At 42.1% G+C, this 26,629-nt stretch overlaps 3 protein-coding genes across 4 annotated transcripts; 1 reads left to right on the top strand and 2 right to left on the bottom strand.

The window, feature by feature from the left end:
- Positions 1 to 2,162: 2,162 nt before the first annotated feature.
- LOC108109708 lies at positions 2,163 to 3,113 on the bottom strand. Its single transcript, XM_017218339.1, has 3 exons — positions 2,922 to 3,113; positions 2,757 to 2,864; positions 2,163 to 2,699 (listed from the first exon to the last, which is right to left on the bottom strand). The coding sequence occupies exons 1-3, from the start codon at positions 3,082 to 3,084 to the stop codon at positions 2,347 to 2,349; spliced, it is 624 nt and encodes a 207-aa protein (XP_017073828.1). The 5' UTR covers positions 3,085 to 3,113; the 3' UTR covers positions 2,163 to 2,346.
- A 284-nt stretch (positions 3,114 to 3,397) lies between these two features.
- LOC108109709 lies at positions 3,398 to 4,462 on the bottom strand. The gene is made up of 2 exons (XM_017218340.1): positions 4,146 to 4,462; positions 3,398 to 4,004 (listed from the first exon to the last, which is right to left on the bottom strand). The coding sequence occupies exons 1-2, from the start codon at positions 4,348 to 4,350 to the stop codon at positions 3,634 to 3,636; spliced, it is 576 nt and encodes a 191-aa protein (XP_017073829.1). The 5' UTR covers positions 4,351 to 4,462; the 3' UTR covers positions 3,398 to 3,633.
- Positions 4,463 to 12,267: 7,805 nt separating this feature from the next.
- Positions 12,268 to 25,508, top strand: LOC108109707 (runt-related transcription factor 3). Of its 2 annotated transcripts, none has more exons than XM_017218337.2 (5): positions 12,268 to 13,058; positions 18,625 to 18,738; positions 20,281 to 20,397; positions 23,740 to 23,937; positions 24,513 to 25,508. In XM_017218337.2, exons 1-5 carry the CDS (start codon positions 12,503 to 12,505, stop codon positions 25,493 to 25,495), a joined length of 1,968 nt encoding a protein of 655 aa, XP_017073826.1. In that variant the 5' UTR covers positions 12,268 to 12,502; the 3' UTR covers positions 25,496 to 25,508. The 2 variants fall into 2 exon arrangements, with proteins under 2 accessions (XP_017073826.1, XP_017073825.1); XM_017218336.1 differs by having other exon boundaries at positions 12,393 to 13,058; positions 20,296 to 20,397.
- The last annotated feature ends 1,121 nt before the right edge of the window (positions 25,509 to 26,629 follow it).

The raw sequence follows: 26,629 nt of genomic DNA, 5'->3' as shown, positions 1-26,629 counted from the left end.
CGCCAAAGTAACTCAACAAAGAAAAAAAACAGCACAAAAAAAGGGGGCGACTTAATTCGGTTTTATTTTATTTTTAACATCATCAAAGGCGGCAAATGAAGGAGCACTCACCCCAACACCACCCCTGGGATGTTCCTCTGCCTGAAATGGGATCCAATGGGATTTGCTTAGCCACGGCAACCGAAATGTCTCAGCGTTTCTCAACTCAACTCGGAATTAGTCGAAGATTCCGACTCAGACACTGCGGTCGCCCCTCAAAACCCCCCTTTCAAAGGCTCCTCCCTCTGAACATATATTTATTAAAAAAGACAGAGGCAGAATCAAAGTCAAAGTAGATTAAATATATATTTAAAATTTTTTTAAAGTGTTTTAAATATCATCTGCGATTTATTCAAAGTGATTATTCCTGGGAGGAGAAAAATAAAGTGTATAAAAAGAAAATGCAAAATAATTCAAAGTAAACACAGAAATGATTTTATCATAATATAAAAAATATTATTTACTGTCCAAGGTAAATTGTAATATTAATATTCTAAAAAATAAGTGAAAAAAGTGAATAAGCCACACATACGGTATTTTACATATGTATGTACATATGATCTTTAATAAACCTCCTCATTATAAATATTAAAAATATTTAAATTTACAATCTAAGACACAAATTATATATATATAAGATCCTTATCTTGGAGTGAAAGCAGTGGAAGAGAGCAGGGCCCATAACCTTTTGGAGTTTTAGGTTGGATAACGCGAATAGTTTTATTTAAGAATATTGTTTACAAAGATAAAAGCATATTTTCATTCTTGACAATAGAGATGTGTGGCAAGGACTGACTGAGAAGGGACTTGCTAGTGACTTGCGATATTAAGTAATCGATAGGTAGTTATGCAGTCTACCAGGGAGGGAGACCAATGTGTTGCCAATTGCATTTCCAATAGCTCAGTTTACTTTGATTTAATAATATTCTTAATCCCTATTTGACCCTTTAAAATATTGCTTAAATCCATGACATATCCAAATCTTCATTCTTTGTTTTTTAAGTTTTCCAATTTTACAACTATTTAACCCTCTAAAATATTGCCTAACCCAACCCTATGACATATCCCATTCTGCCCCGACAATTTATCATTGAGCCCATGAGTAATCTCCGACTCCACGGCTGTTGTGCCACACTTTTTATGGCCGATCTGGTTGGGGCAACAAAACAAAGGCATAAACAATTTCCTACCTCCAGAAACATCCCCAGTTTTCCACGACGATCAAGTGCATTTGTTGTTTGTTATTGCAGGGAATTTAATTGCCATAAACTTATAAACAAAACAAGCGCAGCGGCCAGAGATCATTGCTCATAATTTTGTGTATTTATAAAGACATAAAGCGTGGAGATCGTTAAAAATATGAAATGTATCAAAGGCGGCGACAGAGACCACCCAGAAAACAGGCCCCTCCTTTATTTAAGAAACATCTATTTCGTATTTTCCATCATCTTCTGTTTTTTTTTTGCTTCAAAATAGAGGAAGGGAAACATACATATTTGAGGCTCCAGTTTGCGCCATAATTAAACCGAAAACGAACCGAAAGCCGTAGCTAACCGGACTGTTGACTGCAGTTGACAAGATGTCATGCAAAGTGCAATTTCCCCCCATCATTCCGGGAGTGAGGGTGTGGGCGGAGGCTTGTCAAATGCTTCACATTGCAGGTGGGTTTTTCGCACTCCCAAGAGTGTCGAGCAATCAACAGCAATTTGGCAAAGTCCAGACGCTGGCTTAACACCCCTTTTGCCAAAGGGGCAAATGTGGGATTCAAGGGGGTTTTCGGAAAATCGAGGGGGCTGGGGCTTAAGGGGGGTCCTTGGGTCACATCCGTGTCAAAACAATGTACGCACTAGAAGTCATTTAATTTGTTAAACTCGGTGATTTGGACAAACTCTGTGCAAAGGGGGGGACATACAGCCCTCTCTTTCTTATCACCTACAACCGCCTCTCACCCGCCCTGAGTGCTGGCTTGTCAATTGTTTTGCCAAAGGGTTAAGGTAGCAGGGTGGCTGTGCGATGTTTGCTGAATGCGACACATGCCATACATTGGCGATAACATATTACACTGGTCAGCAGGCAAGAACTTTCTTGAAATATTGTGTTTAATAATGGAAGGATTTGAAGCGCAGAATCGGCTGCTCCACCTTAGCAGTTTTTATTGCTCGGTACACGGTCATAATATGTGTACAGTTTATGTTTGCTTTGTATGTTTTCTGAATTATTCGGAACCAACTATATTAAATTGAATTTAATATTCTTAGGTATTCATAGTTGGTTTCGAACCCCTCAATCGGGTTTTTAGAGTTCGCGTTAATCACTCTTCTTCTGATCCTCACCGACTTCTCCTTCATTGCGTTGCTCGACTTCAGTCGGCGGAGCATTCTCCTTATTGTCAACTTCAGCACCACGAATTACATCGGTTTCCCCTTGAGCAGGAGTGTCGTTGGCTAGGTTCTTCAAAATCTGTTCGATAGCTCTAGGTGGGAGATCACGACGGGCCCTCTTTGCTGGTGGAGGTTCCCGATACGGATCGTAATTTCCAGTTTGGTTTTGGGTGCTACGCAAAACCCCTTCCCCGCTCCTTGGCTGAGCAGTAGGTTTCTCTACCTCGGGGTCGCCACCTTTAGATCCACAAGTCTTAGGATCACCAGTCTTCGGTACATCTATAAAATCACAATCGTTAGAATCATAATTTTTAGGCAAAACAACTGTAGACCCACCGCCGTTAGAAGCATCGCTCTTAGGTACAACATCTTTGGAGTCACCAACGTTAGAAGCATCTTCCCTTGCAGAGTCACTGCCATTAGAAGCTTCACTCTTCGGTACATCTTTCAAATCACCAAAGTTATAATCATCATCTTAATGCACAAACACCGTGGTCTCACCTAGTTTGGTGTCGTTGGTCTCAGGGTCGTGAAGCTTAGGGTCTTCCGTCTGACCACCAGATCCTCCAGGGCTAATGCGTCCATGTGAGGAACTTTCTACTAATTCGGAGGCATCCTCGGGCACTAGAGATCCCGAATCATTATTTTCACACTTATTATTCATCCTGAAATTCGTTTTTATGTCCTATAAGAATGAATTCCGAATATATAGTGAGTCTGCACTTTTCAGGCAGATATGACATTATTTTCCGGTGATATATCGATATATCGCTGTTAAAGGACTAACTCAGCAGAGTTGTAAGTTTGATATCAACATTGTAATCGATATTTTACCAACAATATTTTAATAAAGCTTTTACGTTTGTTGAATGTGAAACATGCCATACATTGGCGTTAACATATTTCACTAGCCAGCCGGCAAGAGAACTTTTATATTGATTTTAAATGAATAAAAATTGAAACATTTTAGGTTCAAATTTTTCTTTATTTTTATTTTACATATTTTGGATATGAATTGGAACTCATTCACCGGCTAGATCATTCTCCTCTTTAGCTCGGTACACGGTCATAATATGTGAATATTTTATATTTATTTTGTATGTTTTTGAATTATTCGGAACCAACTATATTATATTAAATTTGTGTTCAATTTAATATTCGTAGGTGTTCATAGTTGGTTTCGAACCCCTTAATCGGGTTTTTAGGGCTCACGTTAATCACTCTTCTTCTGGTCCTCACCGACTTCATCTTCCTCGCGTTGCTCGACTTCAGTCGGGGGAGCATTCTCCTTATTGTCAACTTCAGCACCGCGATTTGCATCGGTTTCTTCTTGAGCATCCTCTTCTTTCTCAGGAGTATATACTAGGCACCTCAAAAGCTGTTCAAAAGCTTCAGGTGAGAGAACTTGACAGGCCCTCTTCACGGAGTACGGATTGTAATGTCCATCTTCGGAGTGTGCTCTGCGGCAAGCCCTATTCCCAGTAGATTTCCCTGCTTCGGGATCGACACCTTCAGATTTACTAGTCTTAGGATCAGCAGTCTTCGGAACATCTATAAAATCATCATCGTCGGTAGAATCATCATCTGTAAACAAAAAAACTGTACTCTTAGGAACAACGTCTTTGGAGGTCTCAACATTAGCATTGTTGTGCAACTTAGGTGGAACATCTTTGGAATCTCCACCGTTAGATACATCATCTTTATGGAAAAAAACCGTTGACTCACATTCAATAGTCTCAAACAACTCAGTGATATGAGGCTTAGGGTCTTCAGCCTGATCACCAGATCCTCCAAGGCTAATGCGTCCATGTGAGGAAGTTCCTGCCACGTGGTCACCAGAGGGAGCGGTAACAATCAAGTCATTCGACAATGTGGAGGCACCCTCGGCCACTGGAGACCCCGAACCCTTATTTTCAGACTGGTTATTCATTCTAAAAATTTTTTCTTCTGACTTATAAGGATGAATGCCAAATGAATAGTGAAAGTGCAATTTTCAGACAGATTTCAAGCTGACATTAGTTCTTTCGGTGAGTTGACTTGAGTATTAGTGCGGCGATATATCGATATATCATTTATAGAGATGTAACCCAGCTGAGCTATCATTCTGATAAAAACTTTTTAGTCTTTTTTTTATTATTTAAATATTGTTTTAAAGCATTTAATAAATTCAAACATTTTAAGAGCAGCATTTGAATGATCTGATCTTGACCGGTTGGAAACCTAACTCAAGAAATAAGATGATATATTTTTGGGAAAATAAATTTCCAAGTTTGCTAATAAGAATAATAAAAACCATTCGGGATAATATTTTTGGAATAAAAAAATATTTTAAAATAATTTATGATCACGATGAAATTCTTAAAAATCCTGGGCAATGCGATGACAATTTCTGACAGAGCTGACAATCGAATTGGAGAATCGCCGGATGGACAGTGTTGTCTGAAGGTGACACTCAGACAGGAGGACAAGAGGATGGTGGATGGGGAACGTCATCCGGCTGGCAGCCTTGCAAGTTGTATGTTGCATGTTGCAAGTTGCTAGGGTGATGGTCGATGAGGCTGCGTCTGCGGTTACTGCTGCTGCTGCTCCTGCTGCTGCTGTTTTGCAATTACAATATCTGCCCCTGGCATCGGTTCTGCATTTAAACAATCTAACGCCCCGGGCGGCAACGAGGGGTTAAATGCATGCCTACGGAAATGCAAATTATGTTATGTGTCAAGTAACCGGAAAATGCATTTTAATTGCCGTTGAAATGCAATATTGCACTTAAGGCGGTGCCGAATAAAGCGTGACCGAAGGTCCGCTGACGGCGACTTAAAGCGGCTTAAAGTGCCCAAGAAAATCGAAGGATGAGTACAAAAACAATTGTGTTAACTCTTTGGGGGTGTTGGAAATAGTGAAAATAGGCGGCCAGGGTGGGGGCTCGGGTGTAATGGGGGGGCGTGGCCACATGCATTTCACCGCAAACGAGCCACTCAACGAGTATTTCAAAATAACAGACAGCCGCAGCCGGGGCTGACCAGCAAAACCAAATGAAACCAAAACCAAAGCCGACTTCATCAACAATAAAAACAAAAGCAAAAGCGCCAGCAACTTGCAACACTTGCTGCATGTTGCAAGTGCAACTACAGCAGCAGCAGCATCAGCAGCTGCTCAAAATGCAATTTTTCACTTTACGCACAGGCCAGTGCCAAATCCAATCAAGCCTCAAAAATGTTAAACGCCTCCAACAGTTTCTGGCCACCCATTTTCGGGCCTAGTCCTTTCTGGCTTAAAAGCAAAAGCCAACGGCCAGCTCTGCGGGCACAGGCAAACAAACAAGGACAACCGGCAGGCCAAGGATGTTGAGTTGAGGACCCGGGGACCTCAGGACAACGGCCAGAACAGGCTGCAATCTGGACTTATTACGCCACTTAAAGCTTAAGCATAACACACAGGCAGACGTCCGCAAATGGAGAGCAGGAGTCATAGGAAGCTCTTGGATATCCCAAGGCGAATTCACAATACCCTAGGAAACAACTTAATTGCATTCTAAATATCTTAAGGTATTAACTAAAGACCTGATGAGCTAAACACCTTGAGTTACCGTCTTTAAGTTCTAGTTTCCTAATCAATGAAATTATAAGTTTGTTATCAGTTTTCCCAGGAAGATACCAAAATCCTAATAAACTCTGTTTGATATAATTATTATTACTTTTAGAATTTGTGCTTCTTGGCTCCCAACATCACCTTAAAGTACCACTAACATTCCTGGGTCCTAACTAACTTACTAACTCACCAAGCAAATTCACGACTTAATCCTGGCCCCGGGGCAAGTTTAACCCCAGGCTGACAAACTGCCACGCACCTCGGTGGGATAATTCAATGCGGTGCTGGGCAGTCGAGTGCCCCCTGTACTGTTCGCCCTGGCCGCAGTACAGTATCACTCCGTTAGCAGCGCCCCTTGCGTTTGGGCTCAAATGTCGTCACATTGTCGCCTCAAAAGGACACCCACTCCGCTTTTCCGCTTTTCCCTGGGAAATGTCCTTGTCGTCTCCTCGTCGTTTGTCGTTTATCAAATGGCCAACGCTGCGCCGCCGGCCGTCGGCTAAGTGACAAGCAAAACCGCGAATTGACCAGAGAAAGTCCCAGGCTCTCCAGCTCCAGCTCCGTCTCTGTCTCTGTCTCTGTTTCTGCATCCATCTCCTCCTGCATCTGTATCTCCATTACCATCGCCATCGCCATCACCAGTTCTCCATCTCCAGTTGCAGCTGCAGTTGCAGGATGCACTCGCAGGATGCAAGGACCCGGAGCCTGCACACTTGCACTGCCAGAAATAACAGGGCGCCTATTACTGTATCGTTTCTCGATTGGAATCCCTTAACCGTCAATTTCTCTCAGTGCACACGCACTGAAAAAGTGAGGAGCCAGGACCAAGGACGAGCACAAGATGCGTGGCCCGTGTGTGTTTTTTCGGTGTGAAGGGGGGGGGCCTTTGCGGACATGGGTTAAGGTAGGGGGAAGGGGTTAACACACAGGATTGGGCATTGTTTTGGCCGAAAGTTGACCGAAAACTTGGCATTGTTGGTTGCTCGCTTTTTGGGGCTTGGGACGGACAGGATCCAACAGGACGAAAGGATTGCATTGCACTGCATTGGATTGCAGCAAGACTGCAGCCTTTGCTTTTTTTTTTCCTTTTTTTTTTTTCTTTTGTTTGACTGCTGCTGTAGTTGTTGTTTGGCTGGGAACTGCAGTTCTCCGAGTGGAGTTCTGTGGAGGTCTGGAGGGCGTGTTACTGCATCAATTTATGGTTGAATTTTGGTGTCCACTCCTTCTTGGACTCTTGATTCCGGGTCCGGGTCCGGGTCCGGGTCTGGGTGCGACTGGTTTGTTTGGGGTAAGTGTTCTGGGCATGCCGGAAATAAGTTTGCTGCCCGCAAATTTAGTTGATTTAGGCATTAAAGCGAACACACAGACACCCGAAGTCGAGATTCCCGAATCCTGGGGCTTCTGTGGTGCCGCACTTTGAGCACTTATAAACAATGTATGACTTAATTTGTTCTCAGTTAGCAAATGTTGTTAATTTCTGGCCATGTTCCCTGCTGTTTCCTCTGCTGTTCCCTCTGCTGCTGCTGCTGCTGCTGCTGGCACCGAGTGGAAAAGATAAATTGATTGGTGAGGTGGGGAAATTAAAACGGGGATTTATTGGCCACTCTCTCTGTAGGTCTCTTTGTAAGCTAGGCTCTTATTAGACAGGTGTTTGCGGCTTACTTTCCAGCTGAATTATGGTTGCTAAATCAGAGATTGGATAGATCTTGCTTTTGAAAGATGAAACTACAGGCCCTTGGCTAATCACTCACTTCTTTAAGCCCATTTGCAAAAGTCCCCCAAAGATTCCATTGACTTTTCTTAACCCCTATTAGCCGGATCAGAAGCTTTTTTGTGGACTTAGCATGCGAAATATTCGAATGCCATAATAACAACTAACACACACATGCTTGACATTGTTGCTGCTGCTGATGCTGCTGTTGCTGCTGGCTAAAATACCACAGACGGGGCAGCAAAAACCCAAAGTCCAATTAAAATTTAACTACATCAAAGTAGCAGCGCCAGTAGCCCATCTGCACACCACCCGATCTATATATACATATATATATCTGAGCATACATATATAGCTATAACATTTAACAAGTTTAGTATTTGGGTTTGCCATTTTTTGCTGCCCCTTCCGCTGGCATTCCGCCATGGGAGTCCAACAGATGGACGTGGCAAACTATGGGTGGAAAAAACTGAACGTTTGGGGAGAGGCGAGGTGTGGGATGGCAAATACAAAAAATGGTCAAAGCCACCCACTCACGCACACAAAATGGGTTTGTTGCTGGATGGACAGGTCCATGGGTATCCATGGCATGTCGAAAATTGCGCAGCTTTACGGCAAATGCCGCAAATTGAAACAATTTACATGTCGTACATGTGTCGGCTGGGTGATGGGTGGCCAGGGTGTTCAGGGTGTTCAGGGTGTTCAGGGTGCCCAGGGTGGTTAATGGGTCCAACGGGTGAACGCGAGCCATCAAAGGGTTAAACTTGCGTGTAACCCAGGGGTCCTCGCCCGTCTATTGATACCCGGTTTTAACAGCAACCATGAATTTTGATTTAGCCCCTCCGTCGTCCGCTCTCAGTCTGCAGCAATAGTAGTGAGCACAAAAAAAAAAAAAGTGTATCTCTCCAACAACAACAACGAGGTGACAAACCGCGCGTGTCCATGTCCTGTGAGTCCTGTGAGTCCTGCCAGTTCTGCCAACCTTTCGGTGACGGCGAGCGCGGATTATGGCGCGTTTGTCGAGCACTTGTCGCTGATTTTTTCACTCCTCTCTGGCCGTCAATATTTTCCACTTGAGCTGCCACTGCTGTCGAATACCCTGTAATCTTGAAAGTTTTCTATAAGTTGATAGAAAAGGTTAAATATGATAAGATTATCATATATGTTAGTACATTAAGATAAAAGCAAAACTGAATAAGACTTTCACTTCTGCATTTTCTTTTGTTTAAAAAGTTTTTCCTTACTTTTTTTTATAAACTTAAACCAAAGGAACCGCCTTTCTGCAAGCTTCTCGAAGTGGCAAAGTAAAGGGCATCGATTAACCCGCCACAGCTGGCTCCTCAACTTAATTTGAGAGTCCGGTCTGGCCCAGTTTTAACCCCCTTTTGCCGCTTATCTCACCTACTTCCTCCCGTTTTTTCTTGGCTCCTTCTCGTTTTTTATCTCGAGCTCGGTAATAACCTTTATAAAGTAAATTTACAATAAAAGGCAGGCCAACGAAATGAAAGGCAAATGACGTTGGAACTGAAACAAGCACCATTAACCCATGCCGCTTTTGCATTTTCCGCGCTTTTCTCCGCCCATTTTCCAGTGTGTGTGTGTGTGTGTTGGTGTGTTGTCTGGACTCGTGACGACACGTTTGGCTTCCGTTGGATTTCTGCCGCGATTTCCTCTTTGGCATCGCGCCTCCTTGTTGTTGTTGCCGTTGCTGCTTGTTAACCCCCAGCCCCATTTTCCCATTTTCCCGTTTTCCCACTTCCCTAGATTTTCCACCATTTCCCTTTGTGTGACAGTCGACGGTTATTTTGTGTACAGTATTTTTTCGTGCCTTTTCTTCTGTTCAGCGTTCATTTTTTTCCTTTTTGTTCGTTGGCCAAAAGTCAACCCATGAGCTGTGGCATTTTTAAGTAATTTTTATCGGTCAGCAATGTGGGGGGATTGTGGGGAAGAGGACCATGCGGGTCTCACGCGATGGGGTCTCACACTGGAAATAAAGTCCAGTTGATGGATTTAATTTACAGAATATTGATCTGCTCTTCTGTTTATATTAACCATCTAATGGAAGTTTTTTCATACATTTCGATCAGTTCTCTGAATTAAATTTGAGTAGGAAAATTTTTAGATTTTTTCAACAAAGTAGAGCTAAAAATGTTTATAAAATCTGTAAAAAATGTCAGTTTTGATTTCAATAGAAACCAGTCTGATTGACACAAAAACCATCGATATTGGATTATTTCCTATTAACCTATTATTTCATGGCAGATTGTCATATTTTCAAGATGGTTAAGTCCACAGATATTCCCCTCTTAAGGAGGGTCAAACTCATACATTTAAGAAAATTTTAAACATTTTTTTCAGGAAATTTTGTATTAATTTATTTTATTTATTTATTTATTTATCTAAGGCTAACAATTAGTTAAAACTAAGAGCTAACTCTTAGGCTAGGAGCAATAGCAGCTAGCAGCTAGGGCCTTCAGCTCGGCTTAAGTTAGAATATGGATGTTGAATGTGAATGTTTGGCTTATGAGTATATAAAAGATCTTACTAGGGATTACTTTTTACATTTTATTTACAAAAACTTTGATTTAGTTAGATTTGGGAGGTGATTTGGGAGTTGTTTAGGAATTTGAGGATGTTTAAAGAGTTTGTATCTCTGGGGTTAGCTATCGTGGTAATTGGATCGGGATTATTGAGGAATAAGGATCTTTGCGTGGAAAGGGAGGGGCAGGAGCAAATAATGTGGTAGATGTCAATCTGGGAGATGTTGCATAATGGGCACACGTTGTTCCTTGTTCTGTCGAGGTAGTGGGCGTTTGTTAAGAATGAGTGTCCTAGTCTGAGGCGGGTGATGATGGTTTGTTCTCTTCTGTTTAGGAGGGAGTTTTTGAGGGGCTGGGTAAACGTTGATAACTTGAGTATTTCTTGATACCAAACGAAGGTACGCAGTTGTGTTTGTTTTGCATGTAGGAGAGATTTTAAGAAACGGGATGTATCACTGGGGCTTAGGTTAGGGGTGTAGGTTAAGGGGAATTTGGCAGCGTGTTTTGCTGCAAAGTCAGCTTTTTCGTTACCTGCAATGCCCGTGTGACTGGGGATCCAGATAAGTTTGATTTTTGGGAAGTGGATAATGAGAATGGTTATCGTGGTTAAGAATCACGGTAACTGAGGAAAGGAAGTCTGTACAGATGGCATTCTTCCCAGGCAGCTTGGCGCTGTATTAATTTTCTTACAAATTTTATCCTAAGAATGTAAAAATGTATCGGATTTTGGTGAAGGGTTTCAGCGCATCCTAGAAAATGTTATAAGGAGCTCTTATTTGAATAACATTTGTTTAATTTACTTAAATTCGATGTTTTATAAAGAAGGTCTGGATAACGTATGAGAAAGTCCATTCCATTAGATTTCAAATGCTTTGTGACTCATTTTGTTAAGATTCTATCGCTGAAAAGTGCGGAAAAAGTCAAAGAAAAACCAAGTTACCCTACTAAATATTCCGTAACAATATCAAAGTAGTTGAATAATAATTGCTTAGAACAAAAATGTTAAAAAAAAAAACTAGTCAGGTGAACTAGGTTATTTTGAAAGGGGTCTGTATCCTGGATATGGCCCTGATCCTTGTGATATTTGGAAGCTGCACGAATGTCGACAAGTGACAAAATATGCAAGTATCAAACCACAAATTCTCACCCGTGAGTCCACAATCATTTTGACACTGGTTACGGTGACGAGTGCAGGGTCCTTCGTCCTTCGTCCTCTGTCCTCCATACTCCAGCCATCGTCCTGGATACCTCGCACATGCCGCACAGCAGCGACTAGATTTGGATAGTGTTGCATGGCCGTCGAGAGTGGTGGCGATGAAGTCCTTTGCCGGAAATTGAAAAGTGCAACGCAAATTGCGTTCCGCTGGGATGTGAGTTCACATTCACATTCACATTCACATCACCATCCCCAATCCCTACCAATACGAGTCCTGCCAGTCGTCTGAAGTCCTTCCCCCGTCGAGTGGTTGACAATTGATTTGTGTTTATGGTGGCCATGCCCATGGACATGCCTGCATCCTGCCATACTGCCATACTGCAGTCCTGCATTTCACTGCACCCCATTTCGGTGGACCCATGTAATATGCCATTTTGGGGCCGTGATTTAAAGACATTAACAGGCCCAGGCCAAATGGGAAATTTTATGGTGTCGCCGGAGCAAGGTTGCCATTGAAGTTACCGCCCTCAGCTGGAGCAGATTGATGACCTAATCGGGTGCCTGGACTTGATAGTGGGTGATTCAGTTCGTAAAGGAATACTTTCTCAAGTTTGCTGGAATTTAAGTGGAATTTTTAAGCTCAAAATGTTTCTTATTTAATGGGGGTTTTCCCTATGTGACCCCTTCTAAAGGTGTTTTTGTTTTAATATAAAGATAAGATAAGATAACAATTTAAGTTCTTTAAAATTACGAATATTAATGATTTAAGTATCTAATTTGTTTTTAAATATTTGTGCTTACAGGATATTTGGTACTGCTGTGGGTACAAACTGATTTTTGATTGTTTTCCAAGGCGGTGCGATTAAAGGACGACAAAATTGTGCGGCTAAAAAAAGTGCAGGCTCACGCTCAAGGGCAACTGGAGCAGTTCGAGCAGCAGCCACAGCAGGAGCAACAACAACTTCATCTGCAACAACAACAACAGCAGCAGCAGCAACAGCATCAACTGTTGCAACATCAGCAACAACAACAACAACAACAACAACAACACTATCACAACTACAGCGCCAATAGCAATAATTACAAAATGCATTTAACTACCACATCGAGCAATTCGACGGCATCTAATGCCAATAACAATAACAACAACACAACCAACAACAACAACAACAACACCAGCAGCAACAACAACAACAACAACTCAAGCAACACAAATGGCAGCAGCAACAACACAAGCGGCAACAACAACAACAGCAGCGGCAACAACAACAGCAACAACACAGAGCAAAATACACCGCCAACGCCCGCGCAACTCTTAAATGAGGCATACACAAAGATGACCTCTGACATATTGGCTGAGCGAACGCTGGGCGACTTCCTCACCGAACATCCGGGCGAGCTGATCCGCACCAGCAGTCCGCTCTTCGTCTGCACAGTCCTGCCGCCGCACTGGCGTAGCAACAAGACGCTGCCGGTGGCCTTCAAGGTCGTCTCGCTGGGCGACATCATGGACGGAACGATGGTCACCGTGCGGGCGGGCAACGATGAGAACTACTGTGCGGAGCTGCGCAACTGCACGGCGGTGATGAAGAACCAGGTGGCCAAGTTCAATGATCTACGGTTCGTTGGAAGGAGCGGCAGAGGTGAGTTCAGACCTAGATAGGCACTACTTGACTTGCATAAAAATCAGCTTTCCGAAGATAAAGATATTAGTTAACATAAAGAAAGTTGTAAGTTGCTTAGGTAAAACACTCTGAATTAGGAAAAGTAGTCTTATATTTACCCCGATCAAGTCGAATTCCCGGCGAGACCCTGGCCATCTTCAGTTAATCTCAGTCCTTAAAAGTTTCTCCGGCAAGTGGCGCCTCTTATTGGCCCTTGAAAAGCCCCAACGACCTCCCACTTTCACACCGTCGACTGCACTCGAAACAATTTGTTCAATTATCGCCCAAAAGTTTTGCCAGCTCTTCTCGTGTTCCCTTTAGCCCTTTAGCCCTTTGGCCGTTTGGCCTTTGTATTATTTTGAAGGGGGGAACTTTTTGCATTGCTGTCATCCTTTTTTCGGTTCATTTTTTTGGTGCCCAGTCGAATCCTTTTGTATCCTTTCAACCGCTTGTTAAGCGCTGCACAAATTGTCAGCAGTTCATCAGCAGTAACCATCATCATCGTCATCGCTTCCATTCACCGAATAGAAGCGGATTACTCGGTAGGTTTTGCCGTTTTTTGCTGTCAGCATTTGTGTGGGCTTTTTGTCTTGAAGTGTTTAATAAACTGTCGAAACGGAAGTGAAGTTAACTGGCGGACATGGTTGTCAGACATAAATGGGGAGTTCTTTTTAAGGGTGCTTAAAGGGGGGGCTAAATTATTTTCAACTTATTAAGTTAAGTTAAGTTTTGTACATTTAATGGCTAAATCTGAAACCTTTTAAGAACATTTTTGTTAATCGCAATCCCCTTAAATGATCATTAAAGAAAGGCTCTTAGTGCTGGCCTCATGCCACGATAAAAATCAACGGCCTGCCATCAATCACACAAGCCATAATTCAATCAGCAAAGACTGGCCAAAAAAGATTTTCGCCCTGGGTGCAGGTTTTTCTGCGGCCGTGGAAGGACTAAGCCCAATTCCGCTGGTCATTTTGGCCTGGTCTGTAAAAAGGGGGGTGGGGGGTGCGGCCGTTACGCATCCGCTGCGGTGGAACCGCAAAAACCAAAGCCTCGACCAGCGAAAGGGGGACATAAGCGGTTTTTGGGGGCGGCGGCGATGGTATGGGGGCGTGTCTGTGTCTCGCCGAGGATTCATTCATTGTCATCATTCGGCCAATGCCAAATGGATGCGTGTCCGCGTCCTCGTTCTCGTCTACCATTCCCTGTCGTTTCCTGCTCCATCTTTCCTTTCGCCTTTCACTTTAACATTTCCCGCTGCACATTTCCCGCCCCTGCGTTTTCCTGCCTTGCGCCGCCTTAATTGGGAATTTCCCATTCATTTGGGCCGCCTGCGGAATGCAGATTGAAAGCCGTACATGCGTTTTCCGCGCTGATTTTCTTTAACCAGTTTGTCAAGGCACTTTAAGTTTAGATCCATCTGCAGGCAAGGGAAATCTTCTCACTTCAAACTTATCCACTTAGGAAAACAAATGTCAAGGCTTGTTCTTGCTACTTAGCCCTCTCTTTGTGTCCGTCATTTTTCATTTAACCCATCAAAAGCCTCATGCCTCATGCACTCAAATTATGATAACTGAAAATGTTGACAATTGTCAGCCTGTTGCTTGGCCCGACACTTTCCCAAGGCCTCTGGGAAAATCTCCGTCCTCGGCTCGCACAATTACCAAAGTTCGGGCGAGAAACAAAGCCCAATCGAGGAAGTGGGGATAAAAATTGAAAAGAACAGAAGGCAGGCCAAAAGCAAATTGTGCACAATTTGGCATGACTTCCCCCGCTCCGGAGGATTTCCTTGTTTTTCCTTTTCCACAGACAGGCGTGTCCTTTTCACAGGGCAAGGTGTCAGTTGCTGCCAGAAAGTTGCCTTTTTTCTTTGCCTTTTTAACGCCTCGACTTCTGCTAGGCATTTATCTTTGAGGGGGATATTTTTTTTTGGTTTATTCTCCTTGCTTCAGGGGTTGTTGTCGCTTTTGTCCCCAAGATTTTGGGGAATGTTTATCTTTGCTTTGGCGGGAGGTGAAGAGGTTTGGGATTTCTGGAGTTCTTGGCTCAGTTCATTTTGCGGCTGTTTTTGGCCGTATTAAATGGCTCGAGAATTGTGTAAATAAAAACCTCAAAGGGGATGGCGCTCGATTAAGGGTTTGCCTTTTTTCCTGGCCAAGAACAACGGAACGGTAAAGGGGGCTGGGTGTTTTATTCTCGTAACTGGCGGAAACTGGCACCGACTTTAACCCCTTTAAGCCCCCCCTTAAGTCCGCTGTGTTAACCCCCTCCAATCAACATCATCGTCGTTGTCGTCATCATCATCATCATCGTCATGCGTGCATGTGCATGGCACTTTGCTAATTAAAAGTGTAGCCTAGCGTTGGGCCAAATAAATCGATGGCCGGGTAATTAAATTGCATGACAGGGGCGTGAGGGCGTGAGGGCGTGAGGGCGTGAGGGCAAGGGGCGTTGAAAAGAGGGGATGGTGGAGGGGTCTGACGAACTACCTATGGCCTATGCATTTGTTATTGTAATTAGACAGAAGCAGCGGCAAACTGGCAGCGAAACAAAATGGCGTCAACGGCCACGGTGGCGAATGAAATGTAAATCACTCATACGCCCCATGGGTGAGGTGCAGATTTAATACAACTTAGAACCGGGAAAAAGGCAGCCAGGCCAGGGCCCAAATGCAATTAAACCTATTAAACTTGGCCCATACGGCCATTTCCGATGCGCTTACAAAGTGCTGAAAACTATTTCGAAATATAACAATAATTATGCCCTCTACGGGGAAGGGTAAAGGGGTATACCGTTTCGTTGGGAAGTATGTAACGGGGAGGAGGAAGTGACTTCGGTACTGTAAGGTATATATTATATGTTCTTAATCAGGATCAATAGCTGAGTAGGTTTAGACATGTCTGTTTATCTGTAGGTCTGCCCATCCGTTCGCATGAGCTATTAGGTCTCTGAAACTGTAAGAGCCAGAAAGTTGGTATAAAGTTTGAGTACTATGGGGATGCCTAGTCTTCTATCCACAAAATTTGGAAAAACTGTAATTGGTTTGGGGGTAAACCTATATAGTAAACCTTTTTCAATAATATTTTATTGAGAAGTTAAGGTAATAAGGCTTAACATGGCGAGTAAAACACGTGCACGTGTCATCAATGTTGGAAATGGGTTAGCAAAGTAACAGATCGAATGATAAAAGTGAAACCTCTCAGAATGTTCGTAATGGAAACCTTTCTAGAGACATTCTGAATGAATGACAAAAAGTCGAACTTGAAATTTGTAAAATTTACATAAGTTCCCATTGGTATATTTCTTTCACAACATTTTTTAATAATTCTTCGGGTTTTAATCCTCCCTAATACAAATATATTTTATTTTCGCCCCTCCCCTATAAGACATAACCCTGTTTCCTTATATGGCCTTTCCTTATATGAGACTTCACACACCTGCAATCAATCATTCGAGCAGAGGGCCACCCTCAGGTAAACACAAACAAGAAATCAACAAGCAATCAAAATAAGCAAACAAAAAAGATGAAAACCAAAGAAGCCGCAAAATGTTTTTATTTTGGTGTTGGAGCGACTTACTGGCGGGCTTTCGGGGCTTTCAAGGGCTTAGCCATTTTTTGGCCAAGAAGTGAAGTGGAAGAAAGACTTAGAGGAAAGCTACTTGGGCGGGAAAAACTTACCAAATCTCAGACAAAGAGGCTCAACCTTTTATGATTCTTTTATTTCCCAATCTAAGCTGAATATTACAAATTTTAGGGGTATAAAATTATAAAACTTCTTTTTTTATGTTTTTTCAAATCTATAAAATCTGCTTTAAAATATAATTTTTGTGTCAGAGAACGTCTCCCTGTCCATTATCCTTTTAAATAATATACATTTCCTTTTCTTCGACTATTGACAAACGTCTTTGTGTGTGCGTTTGCATCTGTGTACCTTGGGCGGAGTGAACGAGTGTGGTTGTGTTTGTGTGTGTGTGTGTGTGTGCTTTCATTACCCCCAAATTGATTTATGACGCCTGTGCAACGGTAAATTGCCGGGGATTTGCCAGCTAGGATTTCAGGTTATTTGTCAACAGGATTTGATTTTAAATGCCGCCACACCCACACGGAAATGTTTTGCTCCTCAAGTGTTGACATTCCCATTTGTCGCACTTTCGGCGGAGATTAAGATGAATGCCTTTTGGGTCGGATGGGTGGGAATTATTGTGGGATTATCAATCAATTGGGTCAAAGGCGGCGTGCTCTGATTATAATTGAATTGCCTGCCCCTCGAAAAAGGGTTGAATTTTCCCCTAAAATTCTGTAAACATTAAAAGTCTTGAAATGCGAAGTTACTTGAAGATTTTCAGATAGTCTGCTAAGAAAATAGAGTTTAATCAGCGAAGAAAGTACAGTTAATAAGATAATCTAAACTACAAATATAAAGAAAGGCATCTAAAAAATCCCGCAGTTGGCTTTTCCCATGGTCAAAAAAAACTACACCCTCTCCATTCGCCCCCAAATTACTCGCTTTAATGATCGATTATCCATTGGCAATCTCAGAACTTTTCCGGCAAACCCACTTCTCGCCCAGGAAAACACCACGAAAAGTGTCAAAAAATTGCCCAACAATGAACTGCACTTGATGGCAAATGAACACAAAAGTGTTTTCCCATCTTCGGGTTGCCACTTGAGACTTCATTTTTTAAGCAAGTCGAGAGGAAGATATTGTCCTGGTTCAGTGGAGTGTGCCCAGGACATGTGTAAGCCTCTCCGTCTGCCTTGATACATAGCGCATATATATATATATCTGTTATGGAGTTTGGGGGCGTCGGCGGTTTATTTGTATGTGCCGAAATGATTTACGCTTTGTTTGTCAACTTAAAAAGCAAACCTCCAGCCCCCCCCCACGAAAGTCGCACATACGCCGCGTTGTCATAGACAAGACAGGCAGGAAGACACAGGCAGGAAGGCGGCGCGGCTCAAGGAGCCTGAAATGCTTTTAATTGAATCCCGGGCGACAAAAAATGGCAGGAGCTGCGGACAAAAAGGCCTTGGCAACACTTGACAATGACTGGCTGAAACAAGTTAATTAAAAGAAAACTGCGGCGCAAACGAAATAAATCTTGGGGCGCGAACGAGGCATATGTGAAGGGTTCTTTCGGGGGGGAGGCTGCAGACTAAATCAGTTTAAATTGTAATTAATTCTTTATTTCGAGAAACGGAAGGTGAATGGGAATCTGAACAAGGGATGTCACAGGGAAGACTTAAGACTATTCAGAACTTGAAATAAATGCTTAAAAGTTAACTTTAAGATCGCGTAACAAAAATAGAAACCATAGAAATCGATTAACAAAATGTTTTCCTTTTGCAAAAGTAGTTCAGCCTCCTCCCTTCCTATACCATTATATTTTTATGGCCAACACATTTACGATGTGACAATACCCCCAAAAAACAACGAAAGAAAACCCCAAAAAAACATGTTTATTGATTTGCATGACTGGCAGACATTAGGCTGAGAAAATCTCATAAATTTGTTTATTTCATTTTCCTTGTTTTTCCACTTTGCAGGGAAAAGCTTCACGCTAACCATCACCGTGTCAACGAATCCACCGCACATAGCCACCTACAACAAGGCGATCAAAGTGACTGTCGATGGGCCACGCGAACCCCGTTCCAAGACAAGTAAGTATAGTCTATATTCTATGCTAAATCTAGAGCAGGATGGGTTGCTTCCCTCCCAGTTTCCAAGACCAGAAGCCCTTTGGTTCTCGGCTATTTCATTTGCAGGACAATGCATAACAATTTATTAGTTGCCAAATAGATAAATTGCTCTACAGCAGCAGCAGGCAGCTCTCAGAGATGCAGACGAGATAGATTTTTGCCAGGACTGGAAGGAGTTTCGGGGTCCAGGCATTCGGATTTCATTAATGTCAGTGCTGGGGGAAGTTGGCTGAAATGGAAGTTAAGTTCTTGGACATTTAACTTCATTTTTTGAGAGAAATATGCTTGAAATGCGGTTAGTTTTTACCATTAGAAGTACTAAGAAATCTTTAGTGTTTGTTATAAAACTTTTATAAACCAAAATGTTTACCTTTTTTGGACATTTTTCAGGTTTCATAAGCTGAAATGCAAACTGTATTACAGAGTTGCCTAAAATGTTAAAGTTTCACCGTTAAAATATCAAAAAAGAAAGATCTATAAACATTTTATAACCCTTAGATTCCTTAAACAAAAAGCTGAAAGCTCATCACTGAAAGAAGAAAACTTAAGAACACTTCCGAAATATTACAATCCCACTCTGCCGAAGTCCTTGCTGGGGATTTTGCAGATGCAGCAAGGACACTTCCTTGCTAATACTTCACTTCATTTCACTTCACTTCAGAATGCCGAATATCTTGAAGGAATATTCATTAGACAGCTCTATCACACACTCTGCCTGCCTGCCGCCTGCCTGCCAGTTACATATTTATAAGGATGCAAATACATTTTACTTTGCATATGTTCCAGGATTCAGACAGAGGCAAGCGGGCAATACGAGAGAGGTGGAGCCGTAAAGTTTTGCTGGTCTGTGTAATCTGGCTTCGGTCCGAATTCAAATCCATGAAATGATTTATATGCCCGAACGCCAGACAGGGTCCAAAAGAGAGAAAGGGGTGGTGGAGAGGGCGGCACACGGGGAGCTTTAAGCTGCAGACAAAAGGTTATTATTTTATAATGAATACAAGCTGGCAGATAACTGCAACCGCCGCAGGATTTTAGTGCGGGCCAAAAATTTAGCTGAAAGTGTCGCCGGTTGGCAGAAACTTTTTTGGGCCATTGTCATTTCACTTTCACATACACACAAAATCCATTGTCGATAGTTCGTTGTTGGTGGTCTTGGAACTTGGGCGGGGGGAAGAGCCCGTCTTTACATCTTAAGTGATTCGAAAGCAACAAAATGTCACTCATCTACTGTTTGCCATTCAAGTTTTCACTAAGACAGAGAGACACGATTACAGTCATTTACACAAAGACACTTAAATAGTACAGTGATCGATCGTAAATTGAAGACTTTTTGGTTTAAATATGCTAAAAATTATCCTTAAAATACAAACATAATTGCTTTTAATAGAAAAGAACTTAGTACACTGCTCAAAAAGTCTATGCAATGTGCCATCGATCACTGTTCTAGTGCAATGAAACCATTTAGTTAAGGACAGAAAAATATAACTGAAAAAAACTTAGTGTTATCCCTTTTAGGACAGCAACAGCAGTTCCACTTCGCTTTTGGCCAACGACCCTTCCACTTCTCCACGGATCCACTTTCCGGCTTCCGGATGCCGCCCATTGGCAATTGTCAGAGTAAGTAATCCTTAATCCTTAATCCTTAATCAAATTTATTAAATAATTTTAGTTTGTTTTTGTACTTTAACCACAGCCATAAGGTCGCTGACATAGGAGACTTTTTAGAGGGGAAAAATGATAAATAAATATTCTTAAAAGGAAATCCCATTTCCAATTTGTTTAAGCAGCTTTAGAAACGCGGTTAAGTAACAATAGAAATCTCAAATCTCAAATCTCATTCGGAAAGTCCTCTCTCTCTCCTGCAATATTTCAAGTCAGCCTTTTCCTCTCAACCAGCCAAGACACTAATTAATTATTTTACAATTTTATTGGCCAGCAAATACACGAAGTGACGGACAAAAATGGCAACGTATATGTCGCCTATTAATGAGATAAAAAATAACTTTAAAAACTGGCTCTGTCATACTTTTTTTTTTTTCGTATTATTGCCGCTGGACAACCATTTGAATGTGGTAAAATTGCGGGTCACCTTGCCATATAGGCTTTTTTTCTGGGCTAAGTGGGTTCGTTGTTATTGTTGCTGTTAAACTGTTGGCCACTTTATTTAACCAAAGTTTACTATACAAACAAATAAACGTTGGTCAAACACAAGCACACCCACACGCAACCGAGGAAAAGCGGCAGAAGGGGTGAAAAAAGTCAACGCCTAAAAAAGTGCTTTTAAATCAGAGGCTGGCATGCGAATTATGATTTAAATGAAAAACTACGCAGTCACATAAATTTAATGCATTTAACGAAGCGAATATAAACCAATTTTGACAGCTCAAATACTAGGCTGGGTGAGATGGTGTTAAGGCAAGATTCGAAGGCTTTGATATCCCTTAAGGGAAAGTTTAAATTTAAAACTGATGGAGGACTTTCAAGTTGATATAGTTATTGTACTTAAAATATTACATTATATATTTTATAATTTCATATTATTTTGTATTCTATTCCCTATTATATATCCATCCGCCCTCCAGTCTCCATTCATAGAATATTCATAACAAAATCAATAATTAATATTGCGGGAGACAAATTTTTCTTGCTGTTTTTGCTGATGCGCTCGCGTAGGTGAAATAAATTTAATTGTACATTTTAAAATGCATTTATATTAAATTTGATGTTTCAATTTAAATTGACAATTAATTGCATTACAACAACATCAGCAACAAAAGCCGGACTAGACATGGTCCCCTTTCGCCCCCCGAAAAACTAGCTGCCCGAGGCTAAAAAACACACAAAAACGGCAACGGCTACAAATGTGATTTTCTCTTTAGAGCTTGATGCTATTAAAAAAGCTGAAAATAATGAAATTAACATATTAACAATGTTAAAGTAGAGAAAGGCAAAGACAAAGAGTTGGGCGATATTTAAGCAGTGTATATATTCGATGTGGAAAATAATTATGAAAGAATTCGGCTCGAGTGCATTAAAAATATTTGCTTTTCCTTTCTTTTTTTCTTTTTTTTTTTGGTAATCAATTAATAAATTTTTCTCCCTGAAGTGTGTTTAAATTTAATATGGGCTTAAGTCAAACTGAAAACTGTGATTCTTTGCTGTTAAAATGCAATTTTAATTTACATAAAAAGCCGAGCAGAGTGCCATTGATGTGAAAACCACTTGGCTTGGCTTCTAAGAACTCTAATCACTTCTTGCTTGGCTTTTAATGTAAGTATTTTAGCAATTCATTAATCGTTGCACTTGCCACTTATCCTTCATTACCGCACCTGACCAGAGTGATTCCGGTGAACTTAAAATCCGGTATGCGAATAAAAAAAGCCGCCATAAATATAAAATGCAACTCAATCAATGCGCAAATTGCCTGCCAATTTCGAGCATTTCTCCTACGCCCGACTCGCCCACTTTGTGTCAATATTTTACCGTCTAGCCCAGTGCACAAATCAAAATGCAAATTGCACGATTTACAGGATTCTGAAAAGGCAATCCACATTATATAACACACATAAATATGTGCGAGTATGCGGAGAACAGGAGAACAGGGGAACAGGGGAGCCGAGCCGAGCCATACAAGTAAATAATGATTACTGAAAGCGTCTGTTGATACTGATTACCCATAAATTAATTGTAAATATGCAAAAAGCAAAGTATCCTGAATTATTTATTAACAAATTTTATTGACAGTCGCTGCTTGACTTAATTACTGGCATATATTTTATTAATTTCGCAAAAAAAAAAAAAAAAAAACACACACACAAAAAATGAAATCATGAAACCCAACCGGAAAGACGAGGGGCAAGGGCTTGATGTGAATTTTTAAGGGATTTAAAGGATTTATCTAGGGTTAAGAGGAGCGTGAAAATTAGTTTGTATTGTTGTAGTAAAACGGGTGGCATTAAATGGAAATTTTTAACTTAAGTTTAAACTTGTATATCTTGTTATTTGGTTGTTGTTGTTGTTGTTGTAAAAAGCTTTGTTAATAAAATATTTGCATTTATTTTGCCCCATCCCCATTCCATCTCCTAGCGGAAAATGGAAAATGGTCCGAAAATGGTCGGCCGTCCGGTGCCTTGTTAATAATTCAGGGCCCGAAAATATGCGCAAATAAAGTCAATCAGTGTGACAACAAACAGGCAGGACTAACCACTCTCGCACACAGATACAGCCACACAGATACAAGGACAGCCACACGCACACTGGCGCGAATAATGACAGACACCGTGTAGAGTAGCCCACATCCCACAGAGAAAATTGTACACAAAAAGCCACGTAATTAATGGAGGTAGAAACATTTAAGCCAATAGCATTAATAAAGCCACCACAAAATCAATATCCGGCTACGAAAACGCGCCCGTCGCCTATAAAAACTAATTAATAATTTCCGAATGGGCTATTAATTAAGCCTAATTATCTGTGCATGGGTCCCGGCGACCCGCAAAATGTTGCCTCTCCTTTCCTCCCTCCTCCCCCGGCTTCTGTTTAACCCCCGACAGCCCCGCTGTCCAAATGGACCAAACTGAGCTGGTTTTTCGGCAATGGGGTCTAAGGGGTCCGGTCCATTCCATTGATTTGTTTGTCGTTTATATTTTTTGTTCCACATCCTGTCTCCGCAAAATGGCGGCAAAGGTCCCGCATAATGTGGGCAAATCGGTGGATGATGAGGTGACCTCCAATTAGCGGCCCACATGGACATAAATTCGACTGGACAAGACCTTCTATCGGGGCTAATCCCCAATTATCTAGTATTTATTTTGGGTTTAAATACGATTAAGATATATCTTTTTCTAGGGTTTCTAGATTTTTAAAGTTTATTTTTAGATTTACTCTCTTACTCTCTATTTACTATAAATTTTAAAAATATTCTGATAAATTTTCTTTAATATTTTACATCACTTTCAGGTGCCAGCAACACTCACTGGGGCTATGGATCAGCGGCCTCAGCGTATTCGCCGTACTTGGCTAGTAGCGGACTATCATCTTGCACCACGCCCACTTCCGCCCAGTTCAACAATCCAGCCCTGGGCTTCACCTGCTCCTCGAACGATCAGACCAACAACCAGGACTTCGGAGGAGCCACCAATCGCGACTGCGTGCCGAGTAAGTCTTTGTTACTTAACAAACTTAAGGACTAAGAATGAGTTTTAATATGATAACAAATTTAGGTAAATGTTTTGTCAAGTGTTAAAGATTAGTTTAAAAATTTATATATGAATATATACAAACCAGAGTTAATAATAGAGTTGCAGGTAGTTTAAACTATTTTTATGGCTTAATCCTAAGGAATCATGCGATCTTACTAAAGTCTAAAAGATAATATTTATACTTAAACATGTCTATACCGTGTTATAATCGATTAATCCAGTATAATGGAAAACGAAGAAGTTTGAATTTTATTCTTAAAGTTTGCTTAATTTAAAGCTTTATTGAAAATTGAATGCAGTTGGCAACACATGATCTCCCTCCCTGGTTGACTGCCTAGCTTCCTATCGATTACTTTCCATCGTATTCATAACAATCGTAGAGTCTGTCGTTGCCACTCATCTCAAAACCATAAGTAAACAAAGTAAAGTTAAGTACACAAATACATACATATATATGTAATAAGAAAGCTAAAATGCATTTTATTTTGATTTTATTAAATAACAATCCTTCAACGCACTTTTTTCTTGCAGTGCTGCCCGACTCGACGGCTAGCGATCTCGATCAGCACCTAAGCAGCCTGGTGGGTTCGACCAGTGGCCAGATGACGCACCACAGCCTGCTGGGCGCCGGCGGCCAGACCTCGATCTCTTCCACCGTGAACGGGGCGAGCGGAGGCGGAAGTGCCGGAGCCGGAGCCGCCGGCGGTGGTGCGGGCAGCGGTGGTGGTGCAGGCGGTGGTGCCGGCGGGAACTCCATCCTGGTGCCGCGTTATCACACGAATGCCAGCAACGAGTACAATGTGCACTCAAGTCAGAATGGACCGCGAAGCTTATCGGATAGTTCCCAAGCGGAATCGCCGGTGCAGGAGGATCTGCTGACCACCAATACACCAAACCTTGGCAGCACGGCGGGCGGTGGAGCGGCCAATGGTGCGGGCGCAAATGCGGGAAGTGGAGCGGCGGGCAGTGGTGCCGGAGGAGCCGGTGCCTCTTCGGCGGTGGGTAATCCCTCGATGCTGGGTGCCAATCAGAATTTCCCGGGCATTGTCAACCAGGCGCAGCATTCGGCTGCCTCGGCCTATGGTGGTGGTTCCGGAGTGGTAGGAGGAGGTCATGGCAGTGCCGCCGCCGCTGCCGCCGGATGCAATGGCTCGCTGTATCCCGTACTGCCCGCCAGTCTGTTGTACTCCCAACTCTATACCGCTGCCAATCAGTCCGCCCATGGATTCCATTCGCACACTTTGCCCGCCCACGCTTCGCCGAACTCCTCCGTTCACGGGGAACTCCAGAGTGTCATGGATCATATCAGCAATGTGGGCGTACGGCAGCAGCACAACATAATGGCCGGCGGGGGCGTAACCCATCCGGGTGATCTGACCCTGATCGGCAACTGTGGCGCCTCTGTGAGAAATATCGAGGACGGGAATAGCAATCGGCAGGTGGCCGCCTTAGCTGCCCATCGCGGCCACCACAATCCCACCGACAATGGGGGCAGCGTTTGGAGGCCCTATTGAGGTCAGGTTCTGTGGTGCGGCTCGGCGGTTCTATAGTGCGAGGGGGGCGGGCCGCAGCACGAGGCGGGGGTGGGCGTGGGAATGGGTGCGGGAATGGGTCTGGGCATGGGCATGGGTGGGGGCATGAATTGCTTTGGGGGCTTCTAATCTGTACATAGAAGGGGGTGTAAGAGCTAGTTTCAGTTGGAGATAATCGATTAACTGAGGGTGATTCCATACCATTGATATTTCAAGCGATAAAGGATTAGAAAAATCTTGTGACCTTGACTTCGAAAATTTATAATTATTGTGTATAAAAATTCCCTTCAGAAGTTTCAAGTTTATAATATGTTATCGAAGTTATCAAACTAATGAAGGCATCTTATAAACAAGTTATCGATAGAAGATTTCAAGTGCAATGGGAGAGAGGGCTTACTAAAACATGAAGTGTTGTTTCTACAAAGTTTTTCAGGAATAATAATGCAGAAGATTCCTTCAAGTTAATTTTTAATTTAGAAAATATCAATCGGTTATCGACAACTGGAAGATGAGAAGATAGGAAGTTTGTCAAGATATTGTATATACCTGGGGCAAACCAGAAACCTTTCGAGTTTAAATAAACCAGCTTGGATGTCCAGAAGTGAAATATTAGAAATCTGCAATTCGATGAGAATATTAATCTTGTACATAGTTTTGGGGGAGATAAGATATTGCATAACTCACTAATAGGCATCTAAAGCATTGTTTTTAAATCTCTAGAATTTTGCGAGTGCATGTGTGTGTGTGTTTTTTTTTCATAACCCTATGAGCATATAAACGAAACCAAAACGATCAACTTTTAGTAGAATTTGTTGGAGAGCTTCAAGGCCCTCCATATAGCATATAGTTAAATACAGAGCCAAGAATATAATCTAGGGATTAAGGCAGAAATACTTAGCAAATTTGAGGGCAGAAAGGCCAGCCCCTTTGAACACGTTTCTGTGAGTTTTTAAGATATAAAAAAAGAAGAACACAAGAAATAAACGTAAATTTTAAACAGCATTGTATCAAGTTACTCTTTTTTTTTTTGTATTTTTTCCAGGCCCGTGGTAAGCCCGAGCCATAAAACTAGTCATATTAGCGATAAGTAATTACCGAAATACCAAAAATACCAAA

The sequence above is a fragment of the Drosophila eugracilis genome, unplaced genomic scaffold (genome assembly GCF_018153835.1).
Source record: "Drosophila eugracilis isolate 14026-0451.02 unplaced genomic scaffold, ASM1815383v1 contig_649, whole genome shotgun sequence".
In the NCBI taxonomy this organism is placed as follows: Eukaryota; Metazoa; Arthropoda; class Insecta; order Diptera; family Drosophilidae; genus Drosophila; species Drosophila eugracilis.
The sequence above is the reverse complement of the archived record's forward strand: the minus strand, read 5'-3'. Positions and strand labels throughout refer to the sequence as shown.

Bases quoted from the DNA above. Each gene is read 5' to 3' on its own strand.
- LOC108109708 (XM_017218339.1), bottom strand. From the start codon at position 3,084: ATGAATAATAAGTGTGAAAATAATGATTCGGGATCTCTAGTGCCCGAG. The intron at 2,865-2,921 runs GTGAGACCACGG...GTGATTTGAAAG, and splicing joins GACCAACGACACCAAACTAG to ATGTACCGAAGAGTGAAGCT. The intron at 2,700-2,756 runs GTGGGTCTACAG...GTGATTTTATAG, and splicing joins GAGCGATGCTTCTAACGGCG to ATGTACCGAAGACTGGTGAT.
- LOC108109709 (XM_017218340.1), bottom strand. From the start codon at position 4,350: ATGAATAACCAGTCTGAAAATAAGGGTTCGGGGTCTCCAGTGGCCGAG. The intron at 4,005-4,145 runs GTGAGTCAACGG...TTTTGTTTACAG, and splicing joins GTTGTTTGAGACTATTGAAT to ATGATGATTCTACCGACGAT.
- LOC108109707 (XM_017218337.2), top strand. From the start codon at position 12,503: ATGCATTTAACTACCACATCGAGCAATTCGACGGCATCTAATGCCAAT. The intron at 13,059-18,624 runs GTGAGTTCAGAC...TCCACTTTGCAG, and splicing joins CGTTGGAAGGAGCGGCAGAG to GGAAAAGCTTCACGCTAACC. The intron at 18,739-20,280 runs GTAAGTATAGTC...AAAAAAACTTAG, and splicing joins CGAACCCCGTTCCAAGACAA to TGTTATCCCTTTTAGGACAG.